The sequence below is a fragment of the Diceros bicornis genome, chromosome 7 (genome assembly GCF_020826845.1).
Source record: "Diceros bicornis minor isolate mBicDic1 chromosome 7, mDicBic1.mat.cur, whole genome shotgun sequence".
Lineage (NCBI taxonomy): Eukaryota > Metazoa > Chordata > Mammalia > Perissodactyla > Rhinocerotidae > Diceros > Diceros bicornis.
Genome location: NC_080746.1, coordinates 58358996 through 58386368, shown reverse-complemented (window position 1 = coordinate 58386368; position 27373 = coordinate 58358996). Strand labels below are relative to the sequence as shown.

General features: G+C 49.4%; 1 protein-coding gene across 4 annotated transcripts in view; it reads right to left on the bottom strand.

Moving 5' to 3' along the window:
* Positions 1-27373, bottom strand: part of CLPB (ClpB family mitochondrial disaggregase) — a 139916-nt gene that overhangs the window by 23336 nt on the left and 89207 nt on the right. For all 4 annotated transcript variants that reach the window (XM_058545688.1, XM_058545689.1, XM_058545686.1 and 1 more), the window contains 2 exons: positions 20880-20977; positions 8962-9076 (listed from right to left, as the gene is read on the bottom strand). In XM_058545688.1, coding sequence (XP_058401671.1) covers positions 8962-9076; positions 20880-20977 — 213 coding nt within the window. The remainder of the gene's footprint in view (positions 1-8961; positions 9077-20879; positions 20978-27373) is intronic.

The following is a 27373-nucleotide window of genomic DNA, read 5'->3' as shown; positions in this document are numbered from 1 at the left end:
GCTGCATTACCGGAAACATGGCAGTCAGAAGCAGGAAGGGGACAGAGCACTGTGCAATGTCAAGGTCAGTCTGCAGATGGAACAGCAGGTCTGGTCTGGTCCCCAGAGTGTCAGGGAGATAAGCAAAGGGACATATGTCAGAAAACAGGGTCTGGAAACCAAGTCAGTTGAGAAAGAGTTGACTGTCTCAGGGATGTGCCTGCCAGTCTTGAGGTGCTACGACCCTAAATGCTATACCGTGTGGTACAATCTGTGTGGTTGGGTTTCAAAGAAGTGGCTGCAGAGGTCAGGGAAGGCTTTTTGGAAGGACTGGGACTGATGACAGATCACGGAGGCTGGGCAGGATTTGGCGAGGCAAAGGCGGCCAGCATGACAGAGGTGGAGAGACAGGAACAAACATGAGCAGCGGGGGGGTGGGATCAGATTACCAAGGTCTCAAATAGCTGTTTTAGGAGTTCAGATCCACACTGTGGTTTCTCACCTCAATCTCTAATGCTGCCACCTACTTTCTCTCTAGTTCTGGCCTCAGCAGATACAGATGGAAACTGTGCAACCTCCTGGACATCAGACTAGCCACTGCCTGCCCAGAGATGCTCCCTGAGAATCTTGAAAGGGGCCTGAGAAAACACTCAGTCCAAACTCTCCCCAGGGCTATGTTCCAGATCTTCTCTAAACTAACCGGCCCAGTCCTCTGGAAGGCCTGGCTCTAAGGGGAACCCAGAGGCATCATGGGATCCTGAACACTGGGGATAAAGAGAGAGAATTCCAAGCCTGGCTGGGAGGGAATCCCCAGTGTCCAGACAGAAACAAGAACCCAAGGGTGTGGATATTTGGGGAGGCTACCAATTATAAAATGGCAAAGGCTACACTTTTGTGAACACTATGTGTGGCTGTGTGAGGATGCGTGTTGGGGCTGGGAGGAGAGAGTGGTCACCTGAAAGGAGTCACATTCTTCCAAAAGTTGGCTGAATTGAGAATCTAGGTTGGAAAGCAGCTGAGCATGAACTGAGTTCAGGGTTCACGGGGTATCTGGGGAGGCAGAAGCGCCCAGGCACCACTCAGACAGGTGGCCTGGGAGGAACGAGGTTTGCCAGGTGTCATGTACCTGAGGTTCTGATCTTGACTTCCTTTTCAGGGAAGCTTCCCAGCCCACTGAGAGCTGCACAACGCAGGGCTATGTGGTTCAAAAACCCCGTGGAGAATGTGGAATTGGATTATGCCTGGGGCCATCTTTTCCCTGTTCTTTTCTAATAATGCACCTGGGAAAGAGCTCTTTATAATGCCAGGCAGACTCCACTGCACAGCTGTCCCTGGTCAATTCTGCCAGACCCAGGGCATGAGTCTGGGGTGGGCTTGATCTGGGCCCCCTGTGAAAGAGGCGAAATGCCAACCATTAAACAATTACAACTCTGGATATTTCTAATAATATCTGAAGAGAAAAACGGCAAAACAGATGGAGTCCGACAGAATGAAAAATGGAAGCAGCTAGAAGGACTGGGGAAGGCGGTCCCCAGGGTGTGTGGTTGGCAGAGTGGTTGAGGACCAACGCTGGGAGCCCTGATGGTCTTGTCAGGCCAAGGCACAGACTGGGACAGCCAGAGACCCAGATGGGCCCATGGGGGATGTGGCCATAGGTCCGAGTGCTCTCGCCGTGGACCAGCAAATGCAGCACCCTAATCTGCTAGCACTTCACAGCCTCTAAAGACCTTCGGTAGACATAACTTCATTTGAGCCTCATGAACCTATGAGGCAAGCAGGGCAGGGAACTTGATTCCCATTTTATAGATGACATATGTACAAAGAAGCGAGGTAACCTGCTCAAGGTTACACAGGTAAATAAATGAAGACCCTGGGCTTTTACCCTTAGCTCTGGCTGGCTCTTGAGCCTCAACTGGTGCTTCAGGAGTTTGAAGAAAGGAGTCGGCTGCCCACCACCACAGCACCATACCCTTGCTTCACCTGGAAAACTGTCCCTCTGTAGTCTTCCAGTCTGGCTCACTCAGCCATTCAACATATGGCCTCAGGAGCCCCTGGCCCCTGCTCCTCTCCTGACCTCTGCTCTCTGGGCTCAAGATGGTGTCAGCGGCACCTGAGCAGACAGCTCAGCCCCTTCCCTGGTCAGCCCCATCCCTGCGGGCTCCAATCAGGCTCTGCTGCCTCTCCATGTGCTGGGCCAGCGCCAGCGTCTCCTTGCCGTGTTCCTCCCCTTACCAGAACGCCTTCTCCTGGCCACGTCTACCACACGGACCACCCTAAAAATCACCTGCGACAACTTTTTTGATTAACTCCACCACCCCACATCTACCCCATTAACTCCCAGGCTGTATTCTCTGGTCCGTGTTCACCTACAGGGTGGTGTGCTGGAGAGGGTAGAAGTTACAGGATCTAGTTTAGAGTCCTGGCTCTGCCACTTACCAGTTGACTGATACTGAGTAAAACACCTATTCCTTTAGAGCCTCGGTTTCTTCATCTACAAAATGGGAATCATACATGCTGAGGCAGCCCCACATGAAGATTAAGTGAGTTAACATTTTGTAAGTTGCAAAGAGTGGAATAATAATAAGAATAAAAATAATGGTAGTCATAGTGGCAGCAGTGGCAGCAGGCTTTAGCTTTGGTACTTTACAGATATTTCTTTCATCCTTCTAATAACTCTGAGAAGTAGGCATTATCTCCATTTTACAGAGGAGACTCAGGCTCAGAGAGGGGCAGTGTAAGGGGTTTCATGCACCTGTGTCCTCATATCCAGCAGGGGGGTGTGCCCCAATCTGACTGTGTATTCCACGGGAGCAGGTGCTAAGAGTTCTATTTCCTGAGGGACCCTTGGGAATAGCTCAACACTGGTTTAATGCTTGCTGACTAAATGAATGAGCACTTGGTCTTTCTGGAATCACAAGGAGAGAGAATAGATACTTCAACTCCTATTTTAGAGAGAAGAGTGAGGCCTGGACCCAAGTGACTCTTAGCGCTCCAAGTAGTTACTACTACCCTTGGATGGATAAGGCTTCTGTTCTCTTCTTAACCCCTCTGCAAGGTGTCTTATCTGTCTGTTCAGCAAACAAGCTCTGTGCCAGGGGCTGGGGCACCTATAGAGAAACCTAAAATAAGGTCTGTGTCTTTTAGGTAAATGTTGCTATGAAAACTGGTTCCAAATGGAATGGGAGCACTGCGAGAAGCGTGAAAAGAGCCATTTGTGCCTGACTGACATGTGTGCCTGAAGGATGAGGGGGAGATTGCCAGGCAGTCCAGGTGTGACAGGACATTTCAGAAAGAAAGACCAAGCGTGTGCAAAACCCAAGCGAGAGAAAAGAGCTGCTGCCTCCTCCCATCCCAGGCCTTTGTCTCTGTCCAGCTCAAGGTCCTGGGGAGGTCTGGCTAGGCTGACTCATCCTTCCTGATGAACTCAAGCGATCTAGTGTGGGAGATTTTTAAAACCTTACCTGGAACATGTTTGTTCCATGCCTGTGGCATCTCCTAGGGGAACCAGTCTGTCAGAGGGACACTCATGGCCGAGAGTCACCCGAATGTCTATTAGCAATTTCCTGTCTCTAGCTTGTAGGTCTGAGGAGCACAGCAAGCGCTCACGAAGTGCCTGCTGACTGAGGGGCTACTGGGGCCCCAGGTTTGGAGGATGATGAGAGAGCAGTTCTCTTCTTAGTCTCTAAGGATTAGTCTTTCTGAAGGCAAACTATTGCTACTAAGTGGTTAACATACTAAAAATGCAAAGAGGGGCCGGCCTGGTGGCGCAAGCGGTTAAGTGTGTGCGCTCCGCTGCGGCGGCCCGGGGTTCGCCGGTTCAGATCCTGGGCGCGCACCGACACACTGCTGGTCAAGCCATGCTGTGGTGGCATCCCATTTAAAGTGGAGGAAGATGGGCATGGATATTAGCCCAGGGCCAGTCTTCCTCAGCGAAAAGAGGAGGATTGGCAGATGTTAGCTCAGGGCAGATCTTCCTCAAAAAAAAAAAAAAAAAAAGCAAAGACTAGCTTCTGCTGAGCCCCTCCACTGTGTGTGTGTGTTTGCATGCGTGCTGTGGTAGGGATCACCGGAGGGAAGAGCAGTATCTTTCCAGAAAGAGGCTGAGAAGAGAATCTGTGTTGAGAGGCAGAACGTCAAGGTGGGCTCAGACTTCATTCACTGGAGTTCAACAACCTTTTACCTGTGCCCCTAACCCTGGGGAAACAGAGCTGAATGAGGTAGTTCCTGACCTTTGGAGGGAGAAAGACATACAAACAGATGCCCTACGGTAAGTGCAGTGATAAAAGGTGTCCACGGGAAGCCCAGAGAAAGGGTCCTGCATCCAGGTGGAGGGCTAAGGAAGGCTTCCTGGAGAAGGCCCTGGTCTTGAGGGTCTCGGCAGGCCAGTGGAGGGGCAGGACAGTCCAGGCAACGAGAACAGCAGGGGCACAGGAGAGACAGCAGAGGGGTGAGGTGTGGAGGTGGAACCGCAAGCAGTTTCTAAATTAATCACCGCATTCCACAACTCAGGGAGGACCTGGATGTATTTCTCAGATCAGAAACAGGACTCCCAGGGAGGGTCCAGAAAGGTGCAGAGCTTGGAAATTACATTTTTGCATTAGTCAAAGAGGAAAGTGAAGCACAAGATAGGACAGCGTGCCCACTGTGTGCCACAGGACTGATGCTGAGCTTCTGAGTTTGGGCCAGAGCCTGGTGTGGAAGAGCAGTCGAGGTGGGAGAGCTCCCCCGAGGCAGGTCACGGGCTTCAGAGTCCACTGGGACCAGGTGCAATGGGAGCTGGGGACAGGCCCTTGGTCAGAGGGAGCCGCAGGGAAGCTTCCAGGTGTGCAAGCTGACCTGCTGCCCAGAAGAGGCTTCTCAAGCAGGTCTGAGGAATGGCCTGTCCACCCAAGGGGTCAAAGGTCAAGTAGTATGGGTGCTGCAATTAACTATTTTACCACAGTCACATTCCTAGTATGCTTGTGAGCTGCCAGGGGGCAGGCTTACAGCTTCTCTTCTTTCCTCAGAGCACATCACAGAGATGCACAAGGGACCATACCAAACTATTTAATTCAACAAACTGCACTAAGCACCTACTTTGAGCAGAGTGCTGTGCCAGGAATAGGGAAAACAAAAACGATTCAGTCATGGTCTCTACCCTCAGGAGTCTACAGTCTCTTGCTCCTGAACTGAGTTAGGCTAAGTAAACACCAGCCAGAGTGTGGGAGATGGGCAGGGCAGGGGTGGAGAAAGGGCCAGGAGTAAAGGAATCCCAAGCGGAGAGGGCAGCATCAACAACTGCAGGCAGGAGATGAACACAGCATGAGCAGGGAAGCAGAAGCAGCTGGCGTGTGCAGTGCAGAGTGGGGGCAACAGAGGAGGGTGGGGCAGCAGCAGGGGTGGGCCTCGTATGCCAACCTAGGGCAGCAGAGGCCACTCAAGGATTTTAAACAGGTGAATTTTTACATTTTACAAAGCTCACTCCAGCTGGGGAGGAGAAGAGATTATGGGGGAAGGAAAGGAGGCAGGGAGACCAGTGAGGAGACCACCATGTGGTTCAGATGGGAGACCCTGAGGTCCTGAGCTGGGGCAGTAATAGTAGGAACAGAGAGGAGAGGCCATTTAAGAGGTAGAATGATAGAACTTGATACTTGATGGGCTATAAGGGGTGAGGGGGAGGGAGGGGCAAAGGAAACATCTAAGTTTCTATTTAGAAGCCCAGTGAATGGTGGTGCCTTTACTGAGACAGGAACACAGGAGGTGGGCAGGTTGGAAGAAGGGGGTGGAGTCCAGCTTTGAATGTGCTGAACAGACAGCTGCTTGTCTTTCTGAGGAGGATGGTGGGTGGGGCATAGAGGCTCTTGACTCCCAGGAGGTCTGCCCAGCAGGGTAGACATCCTTCCCCTCCCATAACCAAGAGCAGCTCTGGATTTTGGAAGGAGAGCCTAATTTTCAATGCCAAGGCCCTGTGGCTTGCGGTACATAGGGCCTTGCTTTGGCTCCAGTGACCCTAGAAGACCAGAGAGGCCATGGGGCCTGGGCTGTGCGGCTGGTGCTTTATCTCCTCCATTTGTAAGGCGGTAACTGTGCGCCAGCCTTGCTAGAAGCCCTGCAGCTGGGGATCACACTGATAAATTCACTGTATTACTTTGCACAAATCAATATCCCAGCACTTACCAGGGGTTGATGTGACCGAAATTGGTTTCAGCCAATTCGTGAGGGTAATAAATGGCCATTTATCAAATCAATTCATTCTGCGGCACTTCTCTGGCTGCCCATCCTCATGGTACCCCTGGGGTGCCAGGCTCCACCTAGCCAGTCCCTAGCACACATCTGACACTAGCCTAGAGGACCCAGGGAGGCCTGGCCTACCCTCTAGATTAGCTTCTTTCTCCTGTGCCTGCTTCAGTCTTGAGGTCCTGAGGCACTGGCTGCAGCTTGCCAACCACAGTTCTGACCCAGAGAGTGCCTCATGCTTCACCTGGGCTGGTAGCTGAACGATATCTGACCATTATCAGTGTGTTCCGCAACCACAGGCTTCTCAGCTAGGCAGGCGCAGTTACTGCCTTACAAACGGAGGAGATAACGCACCAACCCCACAGCCAAGCCCCAACAGCCTCTCTGTCTTTTCTGGGGTCACTGGAGCCATAGCAGGGTCAACCTACAGACACAGGACAAAGTGCAGGGCCTTCCTGATCTAAGGCATAGTTCAGGTGACAGAATGGAGCTTTGAGTAGAAGGAAGCACTCAGGGCAGACATTCTGACAGCCCCAGGAAGTGTGGAGCTGAATCATCTACTCCTGCCCTGGGCCAACAGCAAGGAGAGACAAGGAGGGTGGTGCAGCAGAGGTCAGTGTAGGACCAGGGGAAGAGGCCAGCCTGGGGCTGGGACTAACGATCAGTCCCAGGTTGACGAAATAACTGTGGGCCTGACTTAACAGAACACAGTGCCCAGCCCTAGACAGTAAACATCTTGAGGACAGGAACTAGGTTTTACTCAGTGCTGGAAAGAGCACACACGGGAAAGAACCTGTGCTTTATAGTCAGACTGTCCTGGATTTGACTCCCTGGTACACAGGTGAGGAAACTGATCCTCAAGGAACATAAGTGACAAGCCTGAGCTGCACAGCTGGTAAGTGGCAGACCTGCTATTTGAGCCCAGGCTGGATGAATTCTTTCCATTTCAATGTCCTCCTCTTCCTCCCCCCAAATCTCTCCCCCCAACATCTCGTGGGCTTGAGAAGCTGGTGAGAAGCAGGAGGTCAGAGAGAAGTAGGCAGCTTGCTGGGCAAGGGCTGTGTTAAGAGGCAGAGGGAAAACACTATGATGGTAGCTGCGCTTCTGGCCCAAGTGGACATGGGACTCCAGCAGAAGGTGCTCTCTTAGGTCTCCACCCAGGTCATGTCTCTCCTGTGGGCAACTCCTCTCTTCAACCCCTGAGAGCTCCCAGGGTCTCTGGGACCTGAGAGGGTCTTCCCTTTCTCCACCTCAGACACAGCCTTGGCAAAGAAGTTCGGGGTTGCCACTTCTAAGGTGGTGGCTGAGGGTGGATGTTGGTATCCAAACCCAAAAGGGCAGCCTGGTGCTGTTCGGGCCAGAGTGGCGGGGCCTTGTGTATTCAAAAGAGCTCTCCTTGGCTCCTGTGTGCGCCTGCAGGCAGCCTTCTGACCTCGAGGTGGTGAGGCAGCTCTGGTCTATGGGCTCCTTTTATCTGTTGATGAGGTCAGTCCCCTGATGAGGGGCTCATGGCTGCCACATGAGTCCCACTGGTGTGTGAGGATGATGGAGATCCGGCTGGGCTCCATGTGTCACAGGGGTGGCTGCCTTCATTTTTCAATTACTTCTCTAATTGGTATCCTAGGGCTGATAATGCTGCCCCAGAATGTCCCAGAGGGGCACCACAATTTCAGCCTGATGTCTCCTTTCTCAGTGAGCAGAACCTGGTGCTGTCCCTGGCAGTCACTGGACTGCACATCTGGTGGGACTAGATGCTTGAAGAGAAGAGGTAAGCAACACGAATGGGAGTGAGATACCACAGGGCAGGGGTTTTTAAACTTGTGCTGAGCATCAGAATTGCCTGCAGGGCCTGTTAAAACACAGTTTGCTGGGCCCCACCTCAGCGTTTCTGATTCCATAGGTTTGGGGTAAGGCCTGAGACCTGCACTTCTAACAAGGTCCCAGAGGATGCTGATGCTGCTGGTCCAGAGACCACGCTTTGAGAACCACTGCCTTGGGGGATAACCGCTCGTCTAAGCGGGCAGGGATTCCTCTGCCCTTGCCTCACTTGTCTGAGGTCACCCTCAGGAACTCATGCAGCCGAGTCGGAGAACAAAGGTGACGCCACCATTTTGAGCAGAACCCTAGTTTTATATTTCTCTCCAGCAGGGTCTGCATGAGCAGGAGGGTTATTAGGTTAGGGGTGACACCAGAGGGCAGTCTGGCTCCCAGAGGTCAGAGTACAGGACATAAGAGCTTCCGGGGTGGAGAAGAAGGCACTCAAGACTTGTTCAGGATGTTTTCCCTAAAACTGAGCCAACTGCTGAGAAACTATACTGAAGTGCAGCAGAGTCCTGGGCTGGGAGAGAGAAGACAGAAGTTCTAGATCTGGCTCAGCTGCTACATCACTAGTGAGGGAAAAGCTCCCGCTCCTCTCTGGGTCTCAGTTTTCCCACCTGAAAGTGGGGGGTGGGGGCAGTTAAATTCTAAGCATAGGAAAGCAGCCTTGAGTAATTACTTAAGCGCTCTGTGCCTCAGCTTCCTCATCTGTAAAATGGGGATTTAACAGCACCAACCTCATAAGGTTGCTGTCAAGATTAAATGTCACAACATATGCAAAGAGCTTCTCACCGTGCCTGGCACATCGAAAGTACTCAGTAAATGTTAAGTTGTAGTATTGTTAGCTACCTCTCCACAGCATGGTGACAGGAGGACGCACACCTCACTGCAGCAGACAGTAAGCTACCCTGCCCCTTCCTGGCGCTGGCCACCATCTCGCATACTCACCAGCACCCACCGTGGCGATGGCACTCTCCTGGCCAATGATGTGCTCCTTCAGCCGCTGCTCCAGGGGAAAGCGGCGCCGCTCCTCGGCCTCCCGCTTGCGCTGCTTCTCCTGGTACTGTAGGGAGAGAGGGAAGGTGGCTCAGGAGCGCTGGGCCTAGTAGGATCCTAGTTTCATTCTACCCCCCAACCCAGGGAAGAAAACACAGGCTGGGTTTCCGGGGGTCCTCATGCACAGCTCTGGCTCATGACCACTGGAGGTGGCCCAGTCCTTCCCACTGTCCCCTCGTCCTAGCCCTCACCTCATCTCCTTACCTCAGGTGGCCACCACACAGGGGTCCTGGCTCACCCTGCTAGTAAAATAAGTACTGCTAGTAGATTAACTCTTGACTCTGGACACTGACAGAAGACCTGGGTTCAAATCCCAGCTTTATCACTTATAAGATGTGCTTATCACCTGGAGCAAGTTCCTGCACCTCAGTTTCCTCATCTGTAAATTGGGGATTAAACATGATGATGTATGTGATGTGCCGAGCATCATGGCAGGCATGCAGTAAGTGCTTAATGATATAGGTTCTTTTCCCTTTCCACTTATCCTCTTGAAAACTTTTTGGTTTTCAAACCAGAGCTGAGAACTCCCTCCACTTCAATGATACTGCAGTTCAATTAAACACAATTATTCAGCAAATGCTGTGTGCCTGGCCCTGTGCACACCAAGGTGGGAAGCTTGGGCAGGGGGAAGGAGGAGGACTGTACCCTGCCCCGCCCCCCCGGAAGGTTCTAGTTGATGCTGAGGGCCTGGCCTGTGTCTGGCCCTGGGCTTGGTCCACTACAGAAAAGGCAGCCAGAGGAGGCCCGAGCTTGGTCACGCTGCGAGGGAGGACAGGAGAGCCAGGCCTTGCCCTCAGGGAGCTCAAAATCGGGCAGGGGAGGGGAGGCAGGGCCTCTATGCAAATACTTCTCAGGCAGAATTGGCTATTTTCCTCATGGTTCCAAAGCACGTGCGCCTATTTCTAGCCCTGTACCTCTGCCTAAAAAAAAAAAACCCAAACTCCTTGGAAACCAGTTTGTTGCATGTTTGTGAATCTGTCCTCTAAATCAATTACAAGCCCCCTGAGGACAGGCACTGTTTTTTATTCACTGCTATTCCCAGCACAGATCCTGGCACAGGAGAGGCATCTGGTGAATGTTTGCAAAAACGAATTTGATGACTGATATAAAGAGAGAATTAACAGCTAGACTGGGTCGTGGCGTACTGAGAAGGGAAGGATACATAAAGCATGGAACATTTTTGGGGAGGCTTTCTGGGACACTGGAGGCTTGAAGAAGCTGGAGTTCTGGGGTAGGAGGGAGCTCTCTGGAGACCAGGCAGGGAGAGGTGAGTGTGTGGGTCTGATGAGAAAGCACTGATGGAGGCCGGTGATGGGGGGAAGGAAGCAAGTCTGGAGTACGACAGAAAGACCTGGGTCTTCAGGAGGCTCCTTTCCCCTAAGACCCTGTAACACTGACAGCTTTCTAGAGAGGGAGGTGCCACGGCAAGGCTCTGTCACAAAAGTTGTGGCTGCAGATTGCTCTTGTGGGCAGAGTGGATGAAAAATACCTGCTACTTGGGCAGTGTTTTCCTGTTATGGGAGTGACCTTGACAGAAGTTACAAAAAATAAATAGCAAACAATCCAATTTTGGCTGTTGCTATCAGTCTGTAACTGAAAGCTCCCATCAGTCCTGGGTTTCATATGGAGCAATAATTCGGCGCCGATCCCAGTGGAGCGACGCTTGCTGGTTGGAATCCAGAGTGTCACTGTGCAGCTCCCTCAGGCGCCACATACATCACAGGGCTCTGACGACTCCAGCCATATATCTGCCTCCTCCTTCTCCTCCCTGCACATCCGGCCCCTCAGCACTCGGGTCCACTGGGCGGGAAGGCTCTGACGGTGAGACGTGCACTTACCGGCTGGTGCAGCACTCGTTAGCAGGTTAGCAGCCTGGCCGGCTTGCAGTCAGGCAGGCCATGGAAGGAGCCCGAAGCGATAGAAGCTGGCCTCCGAGGGTTTGTTGGTCCGTTTCCTCACTTCCCCTCGGTGATGGGTCTCAGAGTATTCCTACCTCTGGGCCTTTGCTCACACTGCTCCCTCTCCACAAAAGTCCTTCCCAGTCCCATCTGACCTCTAAGTGCCCTGCAGATCTCGGCTCAAATACATATTATCTAAGGAGCCTGTTGTAAGGCTTCGTGCCTGCCCAGCCCCTAGGACCTCTGGAGCACTTAATAAACTGCCTGTTTCTCTCTCCTCACTCATGAAGTCCTTAACCATGAGGCCCTTAGCGACAAAGACCACGTTTCATTCATCTCTGTAGCTGCAGCACCCAGCACAGGGCCTGCCTCACAGGAGTCGATACATGTTGCCAACGGAATGAGGCAACTACTGCGACGTGCCAGGCACTGGACTTAGCACTCTCTCTACAGTGTCTCATTTAATTCTTAGAGTTGTCCCATCTGAAGTTTGGCTCCCCTTCTGGCTCATACTGGGACAGGTTGTGTGGCAGAAAGAATAAGCTTTGCTCCAAAGAGACCTGAATTCAAACCTCACCTCATCCCCTTACTAGCTAGGTGACCTTGGGGAAGTTAATTCACCTCCCTGAATTTTAGTTTCCTTATCTCTAACATGGGATAGTGCTCATACCTATCTTGAGGATCCCTGTGGGATGTTGGTGAGGATTAAGTGAGATAACGTAAACAAAGTACTCGGCAGTACTGGCACACAGCAAGTGTATATGTAGAAGTGATAGCGTGAGAGACTCAAGTGGACAGCATAGTACCTGGCCCTTGGTAGGCCTTTGCTAAATGTCACTTTCCTTCTCCTTTGCTGCATTTTGATAACTGATTGTCTTAGTTCTTTTTATTTTTGGCACTGAAACTCTTTTAACGAATTTAGTCTATACGGAGCTCCACAGATAAAGAGAAGAGTTGCTCTGGTTCAAGCCCAGGAGCCAAGTGCACTTGGATGTCCCTATTGCCCCAGAAGTGGCTCCTGAGGCTCCTTCCCCTAGGCACCCTAGGTCCCCAGGGTACAGTCTCAACACCAAATGGGTTCTGGAGACGCCTCTACTGCCTGGGGCAGCTCACCTCTGCCTGTCAGTTTTCCTTCCGTGGCAGAGAACTCTGCCTCTAGGTACCTTCCATCCATTGATCTGTGGGGCCTCATAGAACATGACTTTTCTCGCCACTATGTTGATTTGGGTATGACCATCGTGGCCTCCCTAAGTCTTCTCCAGGGGAACATTTCTACTTCCTATAACTCTTCCTCAGTGTCATGATTTTAGGTTGTCTTAGTATTCCCGTTATTTTCTTGGACAAAGGAAAAGGTGAGTGTCGGGGTAAGGTTACACTGTGATCTGGCTGGTTTCTTGGGAGCTTTCTAGATGGTCCTGGGAAAGATTCATCCTATGGCTTAAATCTGAGTACATCCTGATTCTCCCCGAGTCTGCAGCCTCAAATACTTATTCAGAAAAACTTCTGAAAATGGATCAGACTTTTTGATAAAAATGTACCGGACACTGGGATTAAATCAGGTAGAGGTTACTGCTTCATGTTCTATTTCCAATGCTTAGCAGAGTTTGTATTAAGAAATGTGTTGAATGAATGAATGACTTTTTAAGGCATGAGCTATGAGCCCAGGCTTGTGAAAAGCTAGCCAGTGGAGGAACCTAGAAAAGGAAAATACTTGGTCTGTACACATTCTCTTTGAGGGAGAGAAGAGAGTAGGATGGGCACTTGGTAAGGGCCCCATAAATGTAGGCTACTATTGTTCCTGGCTTTCTGAGGAGATGAGGAGGAAGGCTACAGGGACTGAGGTCAAGGCCCTGCTTTGACAGGGTTCCATTAGAGCAGAAGACAGAGGAGGTGACCCAGTCTGCAGAAACAGAGGGCACTAGGCAGAGAGGCACTAGGAAGAAGCTACCCAGGAAAGCTGGAGTGGGGGAGTGATCATCTTCTTAATAAAAGCCATGTGCAATTAGCTTACAAAGCCCTCACCTGGAGCTGGCAGCTACCAGGTCCCCATGCTGCATCTCGGCTGGATTAATCGCGGCCACTGGTTTCCATCATTCTTGATTTAATATGGCACCCCTCCTGGCTGTGAGTGCATTTACAGGAAAGGGCTGGGAGGCCCAGGCGAAGCCTTGCTGGACTCACTCAGAGGTGGGTGGCTGGGCTGAGTGGCTCTGCAGGGGAGGGTTACAGGGAGAAGGGGTATAACAGGCACCTCTATTGCTGGGCATCCCTCAGGGAACTGGCAGCATGTTCACTGAGAGGATAGCTGGGGTGGGAGTGGTAGGCAGAATGGGACTCTGGGCAAGAATGGGATAGGTATGGAGGAGGGAAGAGAAGAAAGTCCAAGCTGTAGTTTGTCTCTCGTGGGAGGTCAGGGCCATGGAGCCCACTGGCTGCTCACAGACAGACTGAGATATGCCCCATCCTCCTGACTCCTTGACTCACGTCAGAGTCAGGGCATCTACCATGCCTTGAAGCTGGGGATGACAAGAGAGGACTGGGTGGGCAGATCAACAAAGGACACCAGAGGGCAACAGATGAGACTAGGGGATAGGATGATGGAAAGAACCCTGAGTGGAGGGAATGATGACAAGAGGGGCCCAGGGAGAGAGGCCTGGGGGATGCAGAGCAGATGAGAGAGGAGACTGGGGAATGAGATGGGCACCCAGTGGACTTGAAAGTCTTTTGAACTAACTTATAAAGTACACATCCCTGTAGATGAAAGCTGGGCATAGAAGTAGGTGTCAGTCCCATTAGACTTGGTGACCACTATGTCAGCATCCTGGATTCCATTCTCCTCTCTTCCTGTCCATCCTCCTTTTGCTGCCAGAGCAATATAAATGTATATTTTTTTGTGAGGAATATCAGCCCTGAACTAACATCCATGCCAATCCTCCTCTTTTTGCTGAGGAAGACAGGCCCTGGGCTAACATCTGTGCCCATCTTCCTCCACTTTATATGGGATGCCGCCACAGCATGGCCTGACAAGTGGTGCATCGGTGCGCGCCCGGGATCCGAACCTGGGCCGCCAGCAGCAGAGTGCGCACACTTAACTGCTATGCCACGGGGCCGGCCCCCAGAGCAATATTTTTAACATGTAAATCGGATCATGTCACTCCTCTGCAAATAGCTGGGTTGATCCAGAGACAAGACTGGTGAGAGAAGGTTAAGAGGGGCAAGGAGTGGCTCAAGTGAGAAAATGAGTTGTTCTTCTCAGGGCATCATATCAGGAGGCATGTGATGCTGATTTATCCTATAACTGGTGATACTAACTATGATCACTTGATTAAGATGATCTGTGCCAGGTTTCTCCATTATCATTTTTCCCTTTGTAATCAGTAAGTATCTTGTAGAGTGAGACTCTGAGACTATGTAAATATCCGGTTACTCCTTAAACTTCCACTCACTAGTTTTAGCATCGACTAATGAGTCTTGCCTGATTTGGGACCAGCTGTCCTGATCCTCACAGCCCTATGAAGTTCAGAGTATCTCCTCCCACCTTGTACAGAGATGAAATAAATTAAAGCAAGGTTCCACTGGTAGTAAGTAACAGAGACAGAACACTAACCCTTGCAGTCTGACTCCGGAGCCTGCTCTTTCCACCCAGAGGATACGAAAAGACCTGTTCTCTGCCTTCAGGGAGTTCAGAGTCTCTTTAGAGAGATGAGACCTAATACACAAATCTTATATGCCTACTTTTAGCATGGGGCTATCTAATGATTTTATTGAAAATAAACACCAGAGCATGTTCTTGCCAGAAATGCATAACCTGAGATGAATCGTAAGGAAACATTAGGTAAACCCAAATTGAGGGATATTCTACAAAATAACCAGCTTGTACTTGTTAATACATCAAGGTCATGAAAGACAAGGAAAGCCTGAGGAACTGTTACAGATTAAAGGAGACTAAAGAGACAGGAAACTGAATGCAATTTGGGATCTAGAATTTTCTTTTCTTGTAAAGAGAATTATTGGGACAACTGGCGAAATCTGAATAACATCTGTAGATTAGTTAGTATCAATATTAATGCCCTAATTTTGAGGACTGTATTGAGTTTATGTAAGAAAATGTCCTTGTTTTTTTAGGAAATACAAGTATTTAGAGAAAAAGAGACATCATGTGTCTAACTTACTCTCAAATGAGTCAGAAAAAATTACGTCTCTCTCTTTCTATATATATTATTTGTATATATAAGTAATAAAGCAATGTGATAAAATGTTAGCTGGTAATCTGGGTGAAGAGTTTACAGGAATTCATTGTACTATTTTTGAAATTATGTGAAAATAAAAGTAAAATAAATCAGGATCATGCTTACCCTTGGGGAGATGGGAACTGACTAGAAGCGAGTATGAGGTGGGCTTCTGAGTGGCTGTAATAGTCTACTTCTTGATCAGCTGTGTTTAGTTTGTGAAAATACAGTGAGCAGTATACTTATAATACATGCACCTTAGACAAGTATATTTCAATAAAAAGTTTTTAATAAGTTAAAATCAAAGAAAAAAGAATGCGAAAGCCTGTCTCCATAAAGCACGGAGCGCTGTCTGGCCCATGGTAAGTAAGCCTACAACGAAGGTCAACGGTGTTGTCCCCACAGAGCCAGGCACAGCGCCAGGGACCTGGCACTCAAAATGAGATGCCACAGGGAGCAGGTTGGGCGAGGCGGGGGAAGGGGTCTCTCTTCACGCTAAGCCGGGAGGAACATAACCCTCTCAGCCTCCTGGGTCCCTCACCCCTTCTCTCCTGGAGGGCTTCCCTCAGCTCTAATGGGAGCACCCAGGCTCGTGGCCGGGAATGCAGGCCCAGGGGAGCATTGCATCCCCAGCTACCCTGAAGCAAATGAAAAAATATAGAGATAGGGAATGTGCTTGTGATTCTGTCACTGGGATATGCAAATAAAATATATATTATAGGCCTATCTGCCTAATATTCTTGCCAATTCATTCTCTGGGTGTGATTAAAATGAGCAATAAATTCCTCGTGAGTCTCGGTGGAGTGAGGATCTGGGAGTAGAGATGTGGGCTGGCACTAGCACATCCCCCTCAGCTGAATATTCATCATGGAACAGCTCCCCATATTTTTGTTTTATCTGCCATCATGTGCACAGAGATATATTTCTACCTCTCCTTCATCTCTTAGTTAAGACATGAAAATTGTCTAAGCTTTAAGTATTACACTTTCCATCGAGTGAAATCCTTCAAAGTGAGATCACAGGCCACCTCCTCTACGAAACCTGCCCTGCTCATTCTGCCTGGAGGTGACCCATGCTTTCCCAGAGCCCCACTAACTCCGTGTGGACCCATTTTAGGGCACAAGTCAGTCTGCGGGTATGAGAGCTAGGAGTGCCTGCCTCTCCCCCATGTTCCCCGAGACAGTCAGCTCAGGGATGCGCTGGGCCTCACCAATCCTGGATCGTCTTGGGGTCCCAAGGAGGCTCCTGCACACAGAGAATGCTAAGAGAACTGAGCAAACCAGCAGTGAGGAGAACACCATTTAGGCCCCTTAAGGTGACACAGATTCCTAGATAAGCGACACATTTTAAAAGGCAGAATGAAATTAAAAATTAGGCTTATGGATAACTTTAAAATGGGAAAATCATCAAGAAATAATATTAAATTAAAAAAAGCAGATTCCAAATAGGGAACTAGGATCATAACTCAAACACCTTCAGGGCCCAGTAGGAAGTACGAATGTATGACAGGCAAGCACATAGTACAACAGGGAATGGGGGGCCTGTGGCTGAACAACCCATGCTCCAACCCCTAAGGCATTCCATTCACAGTTTTTAAAAACTCGAGGCTGGCAAAATAAAACATGGCTGCTAGTTTGAGGCCCCTGGTATATATAGTAGGCTATCAACCAGGTTAAAAAAAAGACCGTTTATATAAATATATATAGATATGGTCCAGAAAAGGCAAATATAGTATCACAAGAGGAAATCTCTGACTCATATCCCAATAGTTACTTATAACAACTTGATTTTCTTTAAGTAACCTGCTTGCTTTCTTTCAGCTTCAGTTTTCCCATCTGTAAAATGGGGGTAATGAGAGCTACTTCATTTAGAAAAAAACATATATTAGAGGACCTGGCATAGTGCCTAGATGCACTCAATAAAACGTACCTATTATTATTATAATAGTATTATTAAACTATTATCTATGTATAGGTAGTAGGACTAGAATGTTCTTAATTAAGATTCAGCTCAGTTGACATCTTCCCCAGGAAGCCTTCCTTGATATCCCAGGCAGGATTAGAAGCCACCTCCAGGTTTCCACAGTCCCTGGGCTTCCCTGAGACTGATGACTCGGTGGTGTCATGGTTCACTTGCCTGTCTCTTCATCAGACCGTGAGCTCCTTGAGTGTTTCACCCATCTGTCTTCCCATCTAGCCCAGAGCCTGGCACATAGATGTCATTCATAGATACGTACTGAATTATTTAATTCTCTTCATTTTACTTTCCCCTTCTTTCTAATTTTCTATAATGAGACATATACTTTTATAATTACAAATTTTCTATAATGAGCACATATTTGACTACAGAGTGGCAGGTGAAGGTGGAGGAGGCTGAGCTGGGTGGCAGGGGTGCTGGAAGGACAGAAGGGGAGTAAGATAAGATCAGAGTGGCGGTAACCCACATCTAGACAACGAGCCAGGAGATGAGGCCTCAGGCTGGAGCCTCAGCACCCTCCAGGCCTGAGTCATTACGTTACAGACGTAGGGCCTGAACTCAGAGAGGAACAGCTGCTGCATACTTACTGGCAGAGGGGGAGAGCCCCCTGGTCTAAAGCAGAGTTCTTCCTATGAAACTGCCTCACAATTTTGAAGAGGTAGGTTTTTTTTGCAGCTTAGAGGGAAAAAGCAGAGCAGAAAGAATGGGTGATCAAGCAGATGCTGAGCAACTGAGAGAAAGACAATGCTGTTGACACCCAGGGAGAGCTGAGGGGCAGTTCACATGGGTAGAATCTGATGGGACAGCAGAGCAATCAGGTGGACATGCTCAGCAGACAGTGGGACATTCTGGATGGAGGAAGTTCAGATCAGATGAAAGGATCAAGTGCAGAGAGGTGACAACTGAGCAACAGTCTTCCAGTTGAGAGGTTACAGAACCCCAGCCTGGCTCTAAGTGATATTGCAGCCTCTGAAGGCAGCCCCTTGCACTGTGCAACAGCTCTCTTGGGGAGCTCTTCCCTGCAGCTGCCACCCACTAAGCCTGGCTCTGTCCTAGCTTTGCCACTGAATGAATCTTGTCCCCTCTCACTCACCGCCATTCCTGTGCCTACACGCAGTCTCTCCTCTCCGGGCCAGATACCCCTATTGCCTTCAGCTATTTCTCATGGCACAGTTCCTCTTGCCCCCTTACTGCCCTGCTCTGCAGAGATTCTAAGAGCTCCATGTCTACTTAGAAGGTAGTGTCTGCAATTGCCCTCTGTGGTCCAGAAGGGTCTGACAGGCACAGGGGAATGCAACCACAGTTTATTCACTCAGGACACTAGCCTTGCACTAATGCAGCCAACATCAAGCCATTTCTCAGGCAGCCAAATTTTGTTAAGGGTCCCTCAGCAGCTGTAACCCCACCACCTATGCTGGCACTAAGAGGACTGTTCTCTTGTTTTACATGAGAACAGTGCCTGCCCTATGTCACACCACCTGATAAACCATGGGTCCTCTTGGACAAGTCCAGCACTTGCTCTCATGGGACAGCAACTGGGCCTGAAAGGGGAGACAATTACAGAACTGCAGTCCCTCAGGTTATTTGAAACGTGGTTAGGGATTTCCTTCAGGCATTTGGGGAAGCTGACTGGACTTCCAGGGCTGCTTCCAGGGGTGGAAAATCTGAACGAAGGGAAGGAACTGGTTGCTCTCTTGGAATTTTCGCTCTTCCTGGTCCCAAACACCCCTCGGAATGTGCTGTGAAAGCCAGTCAGCCCTAGCTAACTCCTTCTCTTCTCTAGAGGAAACTATTACAAGACAGTCACTAAGAATGCCAGGGAGACAAACTGTACGGTTAATGCTGGTTACCAAATATTTCCAGTTCTCCCCCTTCTAGGTACATGGTAAGATTACTCTTCTCGGCCCCCTTGTGATTGAGTGGGAACAAGAGATTAATTCTGTCCAGCGAGTTGTGACTGGAAGTTCTTACTTACAGGCTGAGGATTTAATTCCAGATGCAAGACCCTCCAGAGTGTTCTTTTTCCTCTGGCAAGCAACCAGCAACATTCTAGAGGGTGGCTGCGATGCCACTTGGGTCCCTGAGTGCCTATCATGAGCAGAGCCCTCACGCTGACCCACAATGGACATGGAGCATGAGGCAAAAATAAATCTATGTTGTTTTATACCACTGAAATTTTGGGTTGTTAAAACAGCATAATCTAGTTTATCCTGACTTGATACACAGACAATCGTATACTGAATAGAACCTTAGAAACCATTTAGTCCGACATTTTCATTTCACAGAGATAAACTGAGCTTCAGTGAAGAGAAGTGCTAGCCCAAGGTCACCCAGTCAGTGAGTGGTGGGGCTGGAATCATGACCCACGTCTTGTCTGTCTCAGTGCAGGGACTTAAGTGCTCTTACTCAAGACATGGAGAATATTTGCCACTTGGGACCAGATGGGACCTGCCACACTGAATCATCTCAAGGCACACCAGCCAATTTGCCAACCAGAGACTCCATGATGCTGGAAAGAGCACGAGATCATGAGTCAGAAATCAAGCCTTCCAGTTCCAGTTCTGCCACTGAACCTCCTTCACGACCCTGCATTCAAGTCTGTTAGTTTCAGTTTTCATGCTAACTCACTCTGGGACCAAAGGCAAGCCACATCACACCCCTGGGCCCCAGCTGCCCCAGGAGTAAAACGAGTCACTTGATTTAGGCTTCAGAGATTTAAAATGTGTGCCCCACAGCAGAGCCTCCACGGAAGCTGCCCAGGAAAGAAGGGACAGGCTATGGGGGTAGGGCTCTGGTCCACCTCTCCTCCAACCAGAATGGCTTTGTTTTCCTCTGACTTATTTGTTTAGGCTTTGATAAGATTCCCCATCACTGGACTTGATGATTTCTGAGCTCTGAGATTTGTTTTTTTTTTTTTATTTTTAAAGATTTTATTTATTTATTTTTCCCCCAAAAGCCCCAGTAGATAGTTGTATGTCACAGCTGCACATCCTTCTAGTTGCTGTATGTGGGACGCGGCCTCAGCATGGCCGGAGAAGCGGTGCACGCCGGGGATCCGAACCCGGGCCGCCAGCAGCGGACCGCGTGCACTTAACCGCTAAGCCACAGGGCCGGCCCTGAGCTCTGAGATTTGTGATTTGAGTTCTTGGATTTTGCCAAGTAGTCCCTGAGTTATAGCTTGGTGGCTGGGAGGAACAGGACGCAGCCTATTTTTAGGGAGTTCAAAAGTTTGGTTGAGAAGATCAAATTAAGATGGAGATTTTTTTGGCTCAGACTCTATACCACATATACTCTCTGGAGTGTATGCGGAGGGGAGGAGTCAGGGAATGGTTCTAGAAGGAGTGATGATGGGAAACAATTGCTTGATGAGGCTATGGAATACATGAGGCCTGGGGAAATAGTACTTGGGCTAAAGATTTTGTGTCACTATCTCTCCTCCTATGAAAAGGAGCTGGAAGGCCCATTACCTCAAAAACGGAGTTTGAAGGTTAGTCCTCAGAAGCCAGAAGTGGCCCAGGCCTCTTCCTGGTCATGACAGGGGCGGCTTCCTATTCTTGATGAGATTGCGGGTTGGATTTGTATTTAAACAGACAATAATCATCTAAGGAGAAGTGGCCTTTGGTGCAGAGCCTGACATAATTTAGTGAGTGAAAGATTAAATGCAGCATGGAGTGCCCACAGGCCTTCTCCTTTCTCTGACACTTACCTTGGCCTCAGAAGTCCTTAGAAGCTTCATCACCTCCCCTTCTCGGGCATAATCCAAGGGTGTGTGTCCCATTTCATTCCTCTGCAGGGGGTTGGCTCCTGGCAGGAGGAGAAGGAGAAGTAGTCAGAGGCTCTATGAGTCTATCAGTGGGGCCTCAACCTTCCCTTGGAGGTGGCTTGGGCCCTGATTTCAGTGTGAGAAATTCCCACGGAAATGGAGCAACAAAAACCTAAGAGTTTGTAGAATAGCAGGAAGAACATGTGAGGCTACCCTGAGAGGAGAGTTCTGAGTCCTCTCTGATACAGCGGTCATGGTATTGGGGCTCCTACACGTAAAGGCTCACGTGTGCAGAAACACACTACCCACACTACCACACACATGTAGATGTGTTATACACACAAATACACACAGCTGAACATGCTAACAAGTATACCAAATACACAGATTAATATACCCCAACACCAATGCATTAGTCATTAAGATGCCCAGATTATCAAACTCATTTACATACAGATAAATATCCATTCATAAAAATTATATAAAAGGGTTCTTTTCTAAAGCACAGAATACCCCAAATAACAATGAAAAGATCCCCTTCTTTCTGCTTTCTGCCCGTCTCTCTCCTTTAATGCTCTCTTGCCTCTGGCATTCCTACCTGCCAGAGTCAGCTGAGTCCTCCGGAAGGGCATGTGCCTCGCTAGCAACCTGGCTGTGCTAGCCCCAAGGTTCGATGCCCTCCCCAGTGCTAGCTGTTGGTGAGAGCGTGCATGTGGGCAGGCATTTCCTCCACGCATTAGTGCCTATGACTGGAGGACAAAGAACTTTAAGTATGACAAAAAGAAGGGGCTTGCTGGGGGCCATGCATCTACCTTCTCTCTCTTAAGTGCTGGCAGATGATGAGCCTGTATAAAGTGTCTACTTGGTGCAAAGCCTTGGCAGTTATGGAGGAAAGGCTACTCTGACCCCCACATGTCAGAATCTCTTTCCCAAAGCCCAGGTCTGAGCACCTCACTCTCCTCTTCAAAAACTGTCTATTCCACTCAATTTGGCAAACCCTGACTGAGTGGGGCCTGGGGACACAGGAAAATCAGATCTGGCCTGGCCCCAAAGGCAGTCCTCCTAACGCAAGAAGACAGAAATGTAAGAAGAAAGCTGTGCCTTGAACACAGCAGATGATCAAGAACTACATGTTAAACGGAACATTCCTTGATCTTCTTTCTTGCTAAGGAAGTGTTGCCTAGAAGTAAAAAAAGGGTTAAGACTCAGTCCCTGCCATAAGGATGTAGTGGACTAGCTGGGGACACTAAACATGCAGGCAAGGCCGTGTCAGCACAGGGCCTGGCTCAGGGTGGGTGTCCAGCCACCATTTGCTGATAGACAGTAAAAATCAGTGTTTCTCAAACCCAGGCTGTGGAAAAAATTTTTTCATGATATTAAACTATTCCCACTGAAGCTGTCTGCTTCTTAAAGGCCTATAAACTTATCAACAATAGTAAGCATTTATTAAACATTTACATGTGGCTGTCTGCCTGGGCTGCAGAGGAAGAGGTGTGGGAGGAGGAGGGGGAAGGGGCTGAGAGCAGGGGGTACGATCCAGGCCAAGGAAACTTATTATCAATAAGAAAAAATTAATACTTTTGTACATGATCTTATTTTCTTATAGGAATTTAGTACAAAATATTAATATATTTTTTATTGAGATATAATTCACATAACATAAAACTTCAACCTTTTAAAGTGTACAATTCAGTGGTTTTAAATATAACTTACAAGGTTGTATAATCATCACCACTATCTAATTCCAGGTCATTTTCATCATCTCGAAAAGAAACCCCATAACCATTACCACAGACACCCCCAATCCCCTCAACCCTGGCAACCATTAGTCTACTTTCTGTCCCTACAGATTTGCCGATACTTGACATTTCATAGAAATGGAATCATACAATATGTGGCCTTTTGTGTCTGGCTTCTTTCATTTAGCATAATGTTTTCAAGGTTCATCCATGTTGTAGCATGTGTCATTCTGCTACAACATGAAAGTAGGAATGTAGCATGTACTTCATTCCTTTTTCTGGCTGAATAATATTCCATCCTGTGGATATAACACATTTTGTTTATCTGTTCATCAGTTGATGGACATTTGGGTTGTTTCCCCCCTTTGGCTATCGTGAACAATGCTGCTATGTACAAGTCTTTGCGTGGATGTGTGTTTTCATGTCTCTTGGCTATATTATATATCTAGGAGTGTTAGTCATAACAATAGCTGCTGGTATTTCCTGAGCACTTACTACGTGCTGGGCACTGTGCTCTGTCCTCCATGTACATTGTATCACTTAATCCTGACAACCACCTGGAGGGGTGGGAATTAGAATCTCCATGCTACAGACATGAAAACTGTGCTCAGAGAAGTGAAATAACTAGCCCAAGGTCACAAAGCTAGTTATTTGCTTGGACCAGGACCAGGTCAAATCCATCCCCAGGCTTTTTCCACTCCAACTCTCCACACTCCCACTGGGGCAGCCATGACACACTCCTGCTGAAAAATCCTTTCCTGGCTTTTCCCTGCTTACAGGATAAAGCGCACCCTCCCTAGGCAGGAGGGTGTCTGTGCTCTTCCTAACTGGTAGGCAAGCGCTCAGAGGCTCAGCTGGAGCCTTAGTCTTTCTTTCAAGTCTATTGGCACTTACGGGGCACTTTGTATCTGCAGAGCCCTGTATGCAGGATGATGGGGGATGGGCGAAGCCACTGAATGTCTTCTTTTTTATATTTCTTGACGACTCTGTAGCAACTGATACCTCGCTCACTCTCTCCCTTGAGTTCTATAAAAGCACTTTTTCAGGTTTTCCTCACAGCCCTATGACGGTTCCTTCTCTGTCTCTTCTGCAGGGTCCTCTTCCTGGCTTTAAGGTTAGGTGCTACCTAGAGCTCGAGTCTAGGCACAATTCCAGCTGTCCAGAAGCTAATGGGGATGAGAGATGACCATACAACTACAACGCAGGCCAAGTGTGATTGGTGTGCTGAAGGAGGGACAGACAGTACTGTGGGGGCTCAGGAAGGAACAAAGCGCTAAGGGGCTTGTTCACCTGGCCTGGTCTTTCCAGCCAGTGGCAGACAGCATCATCCCCCCAAAGCTCCTGGACAGCAGCTAGGGCTGAAAGGGAACTAGAGTTAGGCAGTGGAAAGGCTCTCCTTTCTTAGGTAGCCTCCAGGGGAGCTCTGTCACTATATATGGGCTGGAGTGAATGGGGATCAGGGAGAGACCTTTGGAAGGGAAAGAAAAGAGGAGTAAAGGGAAGAAGAGAAGAGAAACGGATAAGGAAGACGGAAAGAAACGGGAGAGAGAGGGGAGGGGGAGAGGAAGAGAAGGTGAGAGAGGGAGACAGTGGAAGAAAGAACAGAGGGTGAGATTAGCTGCTTCAAACAAGTGTTGTCAGTAATCTATATTTGCTTACAGAATGAAAAATGTGTGCCATAAACATTGGCCACTGAGTAATTTCTAGTAGGAGTCGTGTCACTTCTCATAAAGGATGGGATGGGGACAGGTAGGACATCTTTGCACCTGGGCCAGCCAGCATAGGGATGCCTTTTAAAGCAGTGCTGGGCCAAGAAGCTCTCAGTTAGGCCCCACCCCAGCCACTCCTGAGGAGGGAAGCCAGCCAGGCTCCCCAACATTCTGGAGCCTCAGGGCAGCACGTCTGCTCCCACCTTAGGAAGGCTGAGGCACCGCGGATAACAGCCATCTAATATTAGTCCCCCAGCCCCTGCACCCTTGCTCTGATGCTCTGACTTGACTAATTGCTGTAATAATTGATAGAACCTGACTTCTACAACTGATCGATTTCACCTCCACGACCAACGGCCACAAACCATTACACTCCAATAAATAACCACGTTGGGCCTCACCCGCCTGCCCTCTCCGGGGGCATCAGGATGGCCCATGCCCTGGCCTGACCTCCCCTTGCCTCCCACCCAGGGCCCCTCCAGGCCGAGCAGCTGGTCTAGAGGGTCAGGCCTCTGGGAGCAAGTGAGAGGGCTGGACGGAGGTGGCAAGAGCTAATCGCAGGCCATCCGTCACCTCCCACTGCCTGTCTGGGGCTGGGGCCAACACCTGAAGCACCCCAGGCAGTATAGTGCAGGACCCTCCCCTCCTCTCCCTGCCCCAGATTAGTGTGTCCCCGCTTATAATATTTGATAAATAGCAGACTGGCTTCCTGGCAGCACTGCTGCGGCTGCGCCTGCCCGCTACAGCTGTGGAAGGTCACTCATTGGGGAAATATGTTTCTGTCAGTGGTATTGAAAAAAGTTTAGTGGAGTGACAGGCCTCAATTTTTCAAATTTTATTAACTCCATCCTCTTAACCATTTGTCTTGAATTCCTTCAGATTCTGGGGGATCTGTCAATAGGGCTCGGGCCAGGAAAGTAGGGTGGAGGTGGGGGTTCATGGGCTGGTCCTGGTTGATGCCGGTGGCTAGCCTAGGTCTCATCACCCAGGCAGGGGAAGGCAGCGGAAATGGTGTTAGTGGGAGAGACGGCCTGGTCCACCGGGGCCAGGGAGCCCACTGCTGTCTCTAGCACAGCGCCTGCCTTTGATTTGACACAGTCATAGACCTTCCAAGTGGAAAAAGACCGTAACGGTGAGCTCTTCCAGTTCCCCAAGAAGAGACTCCCCTCTACTATATCTGAAACAGGCGGTCACCCTGGCTGCCTAAACATGCCCAGAACCCAGCCCCAAGCTCATGGTCCTCCAAGGGGTTTCCCCACTAAACTGAGGGCAGATCCCTTTCATATGAGCCCTAACTTCCCTCTCCAAAACCACTCCCACCTTGGTCTTCCTGCAAACACTTGTTCATCTTTTAAGATTCAGTTCAGGCTTCTCCTCCAGGAAACCTTCCTTATTTCCCTCCCTTCCCGGGTTTGGTACCATCCTTTGTGCTCCCACAGGCCCTTCTGCTTCTATCTTACTGCACTGACCACTCTGTGTTAAAACAGTCTATCTCCATCCAAGACTGAGAGCTCTTAGAAGTCAGGGACCATGTCTGATCTGCTGCTATATCCTGGCTACCCAGCACAGGGCCTGGCAAGCAACAGGTGTTCAATAAGATTTCCCAAATGAATGGACTTCTTCCCAGGTACTATCTTCTGAGGCCACACACAACATGGCTGTTCTTCCTGCCCTAGAAGAGCCCTTTGTGACCATGTCCTTTGCTCCTGTAGGCCAAGGCCCCCAGTCTCTTTGCTGGTCCTAGACACCTCTCTGCCTGGGTGGCAGATTAGGTCAGGTCAGGCCCCAACACCCTCTATGCTCTATGGTGGAAAGTAGGGGGGAAGTGGTTGGAGAGAGAGGCCCACTTGCCCTTCCTGGGGAGAGTGCTAAACTTAGGGTGGGAGGTGGGACTCAGATCTTCTCCATGCTGGCAGGAACAACTCAGAAGCCTGGGGTGGGGTGAGGGAGGAGGCTTGGTACTCCCTTCTCCCTAGACACTGCTCTGTTCGGGCCCTCTGCTACCTCTGGGCATATCAAAGACAATAATGCATATAAGAGGGCTTTAAAAAACACAACAGTGGGACTGGCCCAGTGGCGCAAGCAGTTGAGTGCGCGTGCTCCGCTGTGGCGGCCCGGGTTTCGCCGGTTTGGATCCCGGGCGAACACTGATGCACCGCTTGTCAAGCCATGCTGCGGCGGCGTCCCATATAAAGTGGAGGAAGATGGGCATGGATGTTAGCCCAGGGCCAGTCTTACTCAGCAAAAAAGAGGAGGATTGGCAGATGTTAGCTCAGGGCCGGTCCTCCTCACAAAAAACAAAACAAAACACAACAGTAACTGCCCTATCAAATGTATTAGGTTATATTATCAATAATATCAACATGATCACCCACTCCCCCCCCGGCCCCCAGTTCCTGTGGTCATCCTGGCCTTCTAGGGATACAGATCTACCACCACTGCAGTTTCCAGGACTCACCCCTTCCCCTACATGCAACTGGCTCCCAGCCCTCTAAAAGAGCACTGGCCTAGGAGCCAGCAGGGTAGGAGTGACCACTCCCTGGTGGTGTGATCGGGGGCACTTGCTTCACTTCTCTGATGGTAATGATTGCTGCCCTGCCTAACTCGAGGGGTTTTGTTTGGACTGAATAAGATAAAAAGCTTGAAAATGATTGAAAAAAAGACAGTACAGGCTACACAATGTTCTTTGTAACAACTTTTACATTCACTCTTCCTTTCCATTTATACTGCTAGCTCTTTTACCACCTTCATCCTGATTTTCACTATTTTAAGTCTGTTTACTATCTCCAATTAGAAGTTTTTGTTGAATATAAGGGAAATCTTTCCCATGATCAGAGATATCAAGGTGGAGCGATCTAATCTTTTTGGTTGCAAGCTCCCCATCAAGGAAGAGGTCCGAGAGAGACAACGACCACATCAGAGAAGCTGTGCACCTGCCCTTGTGCACACTCACCTCCACACTGTTGTCTGAGCCACTCCTCCTGCCTGG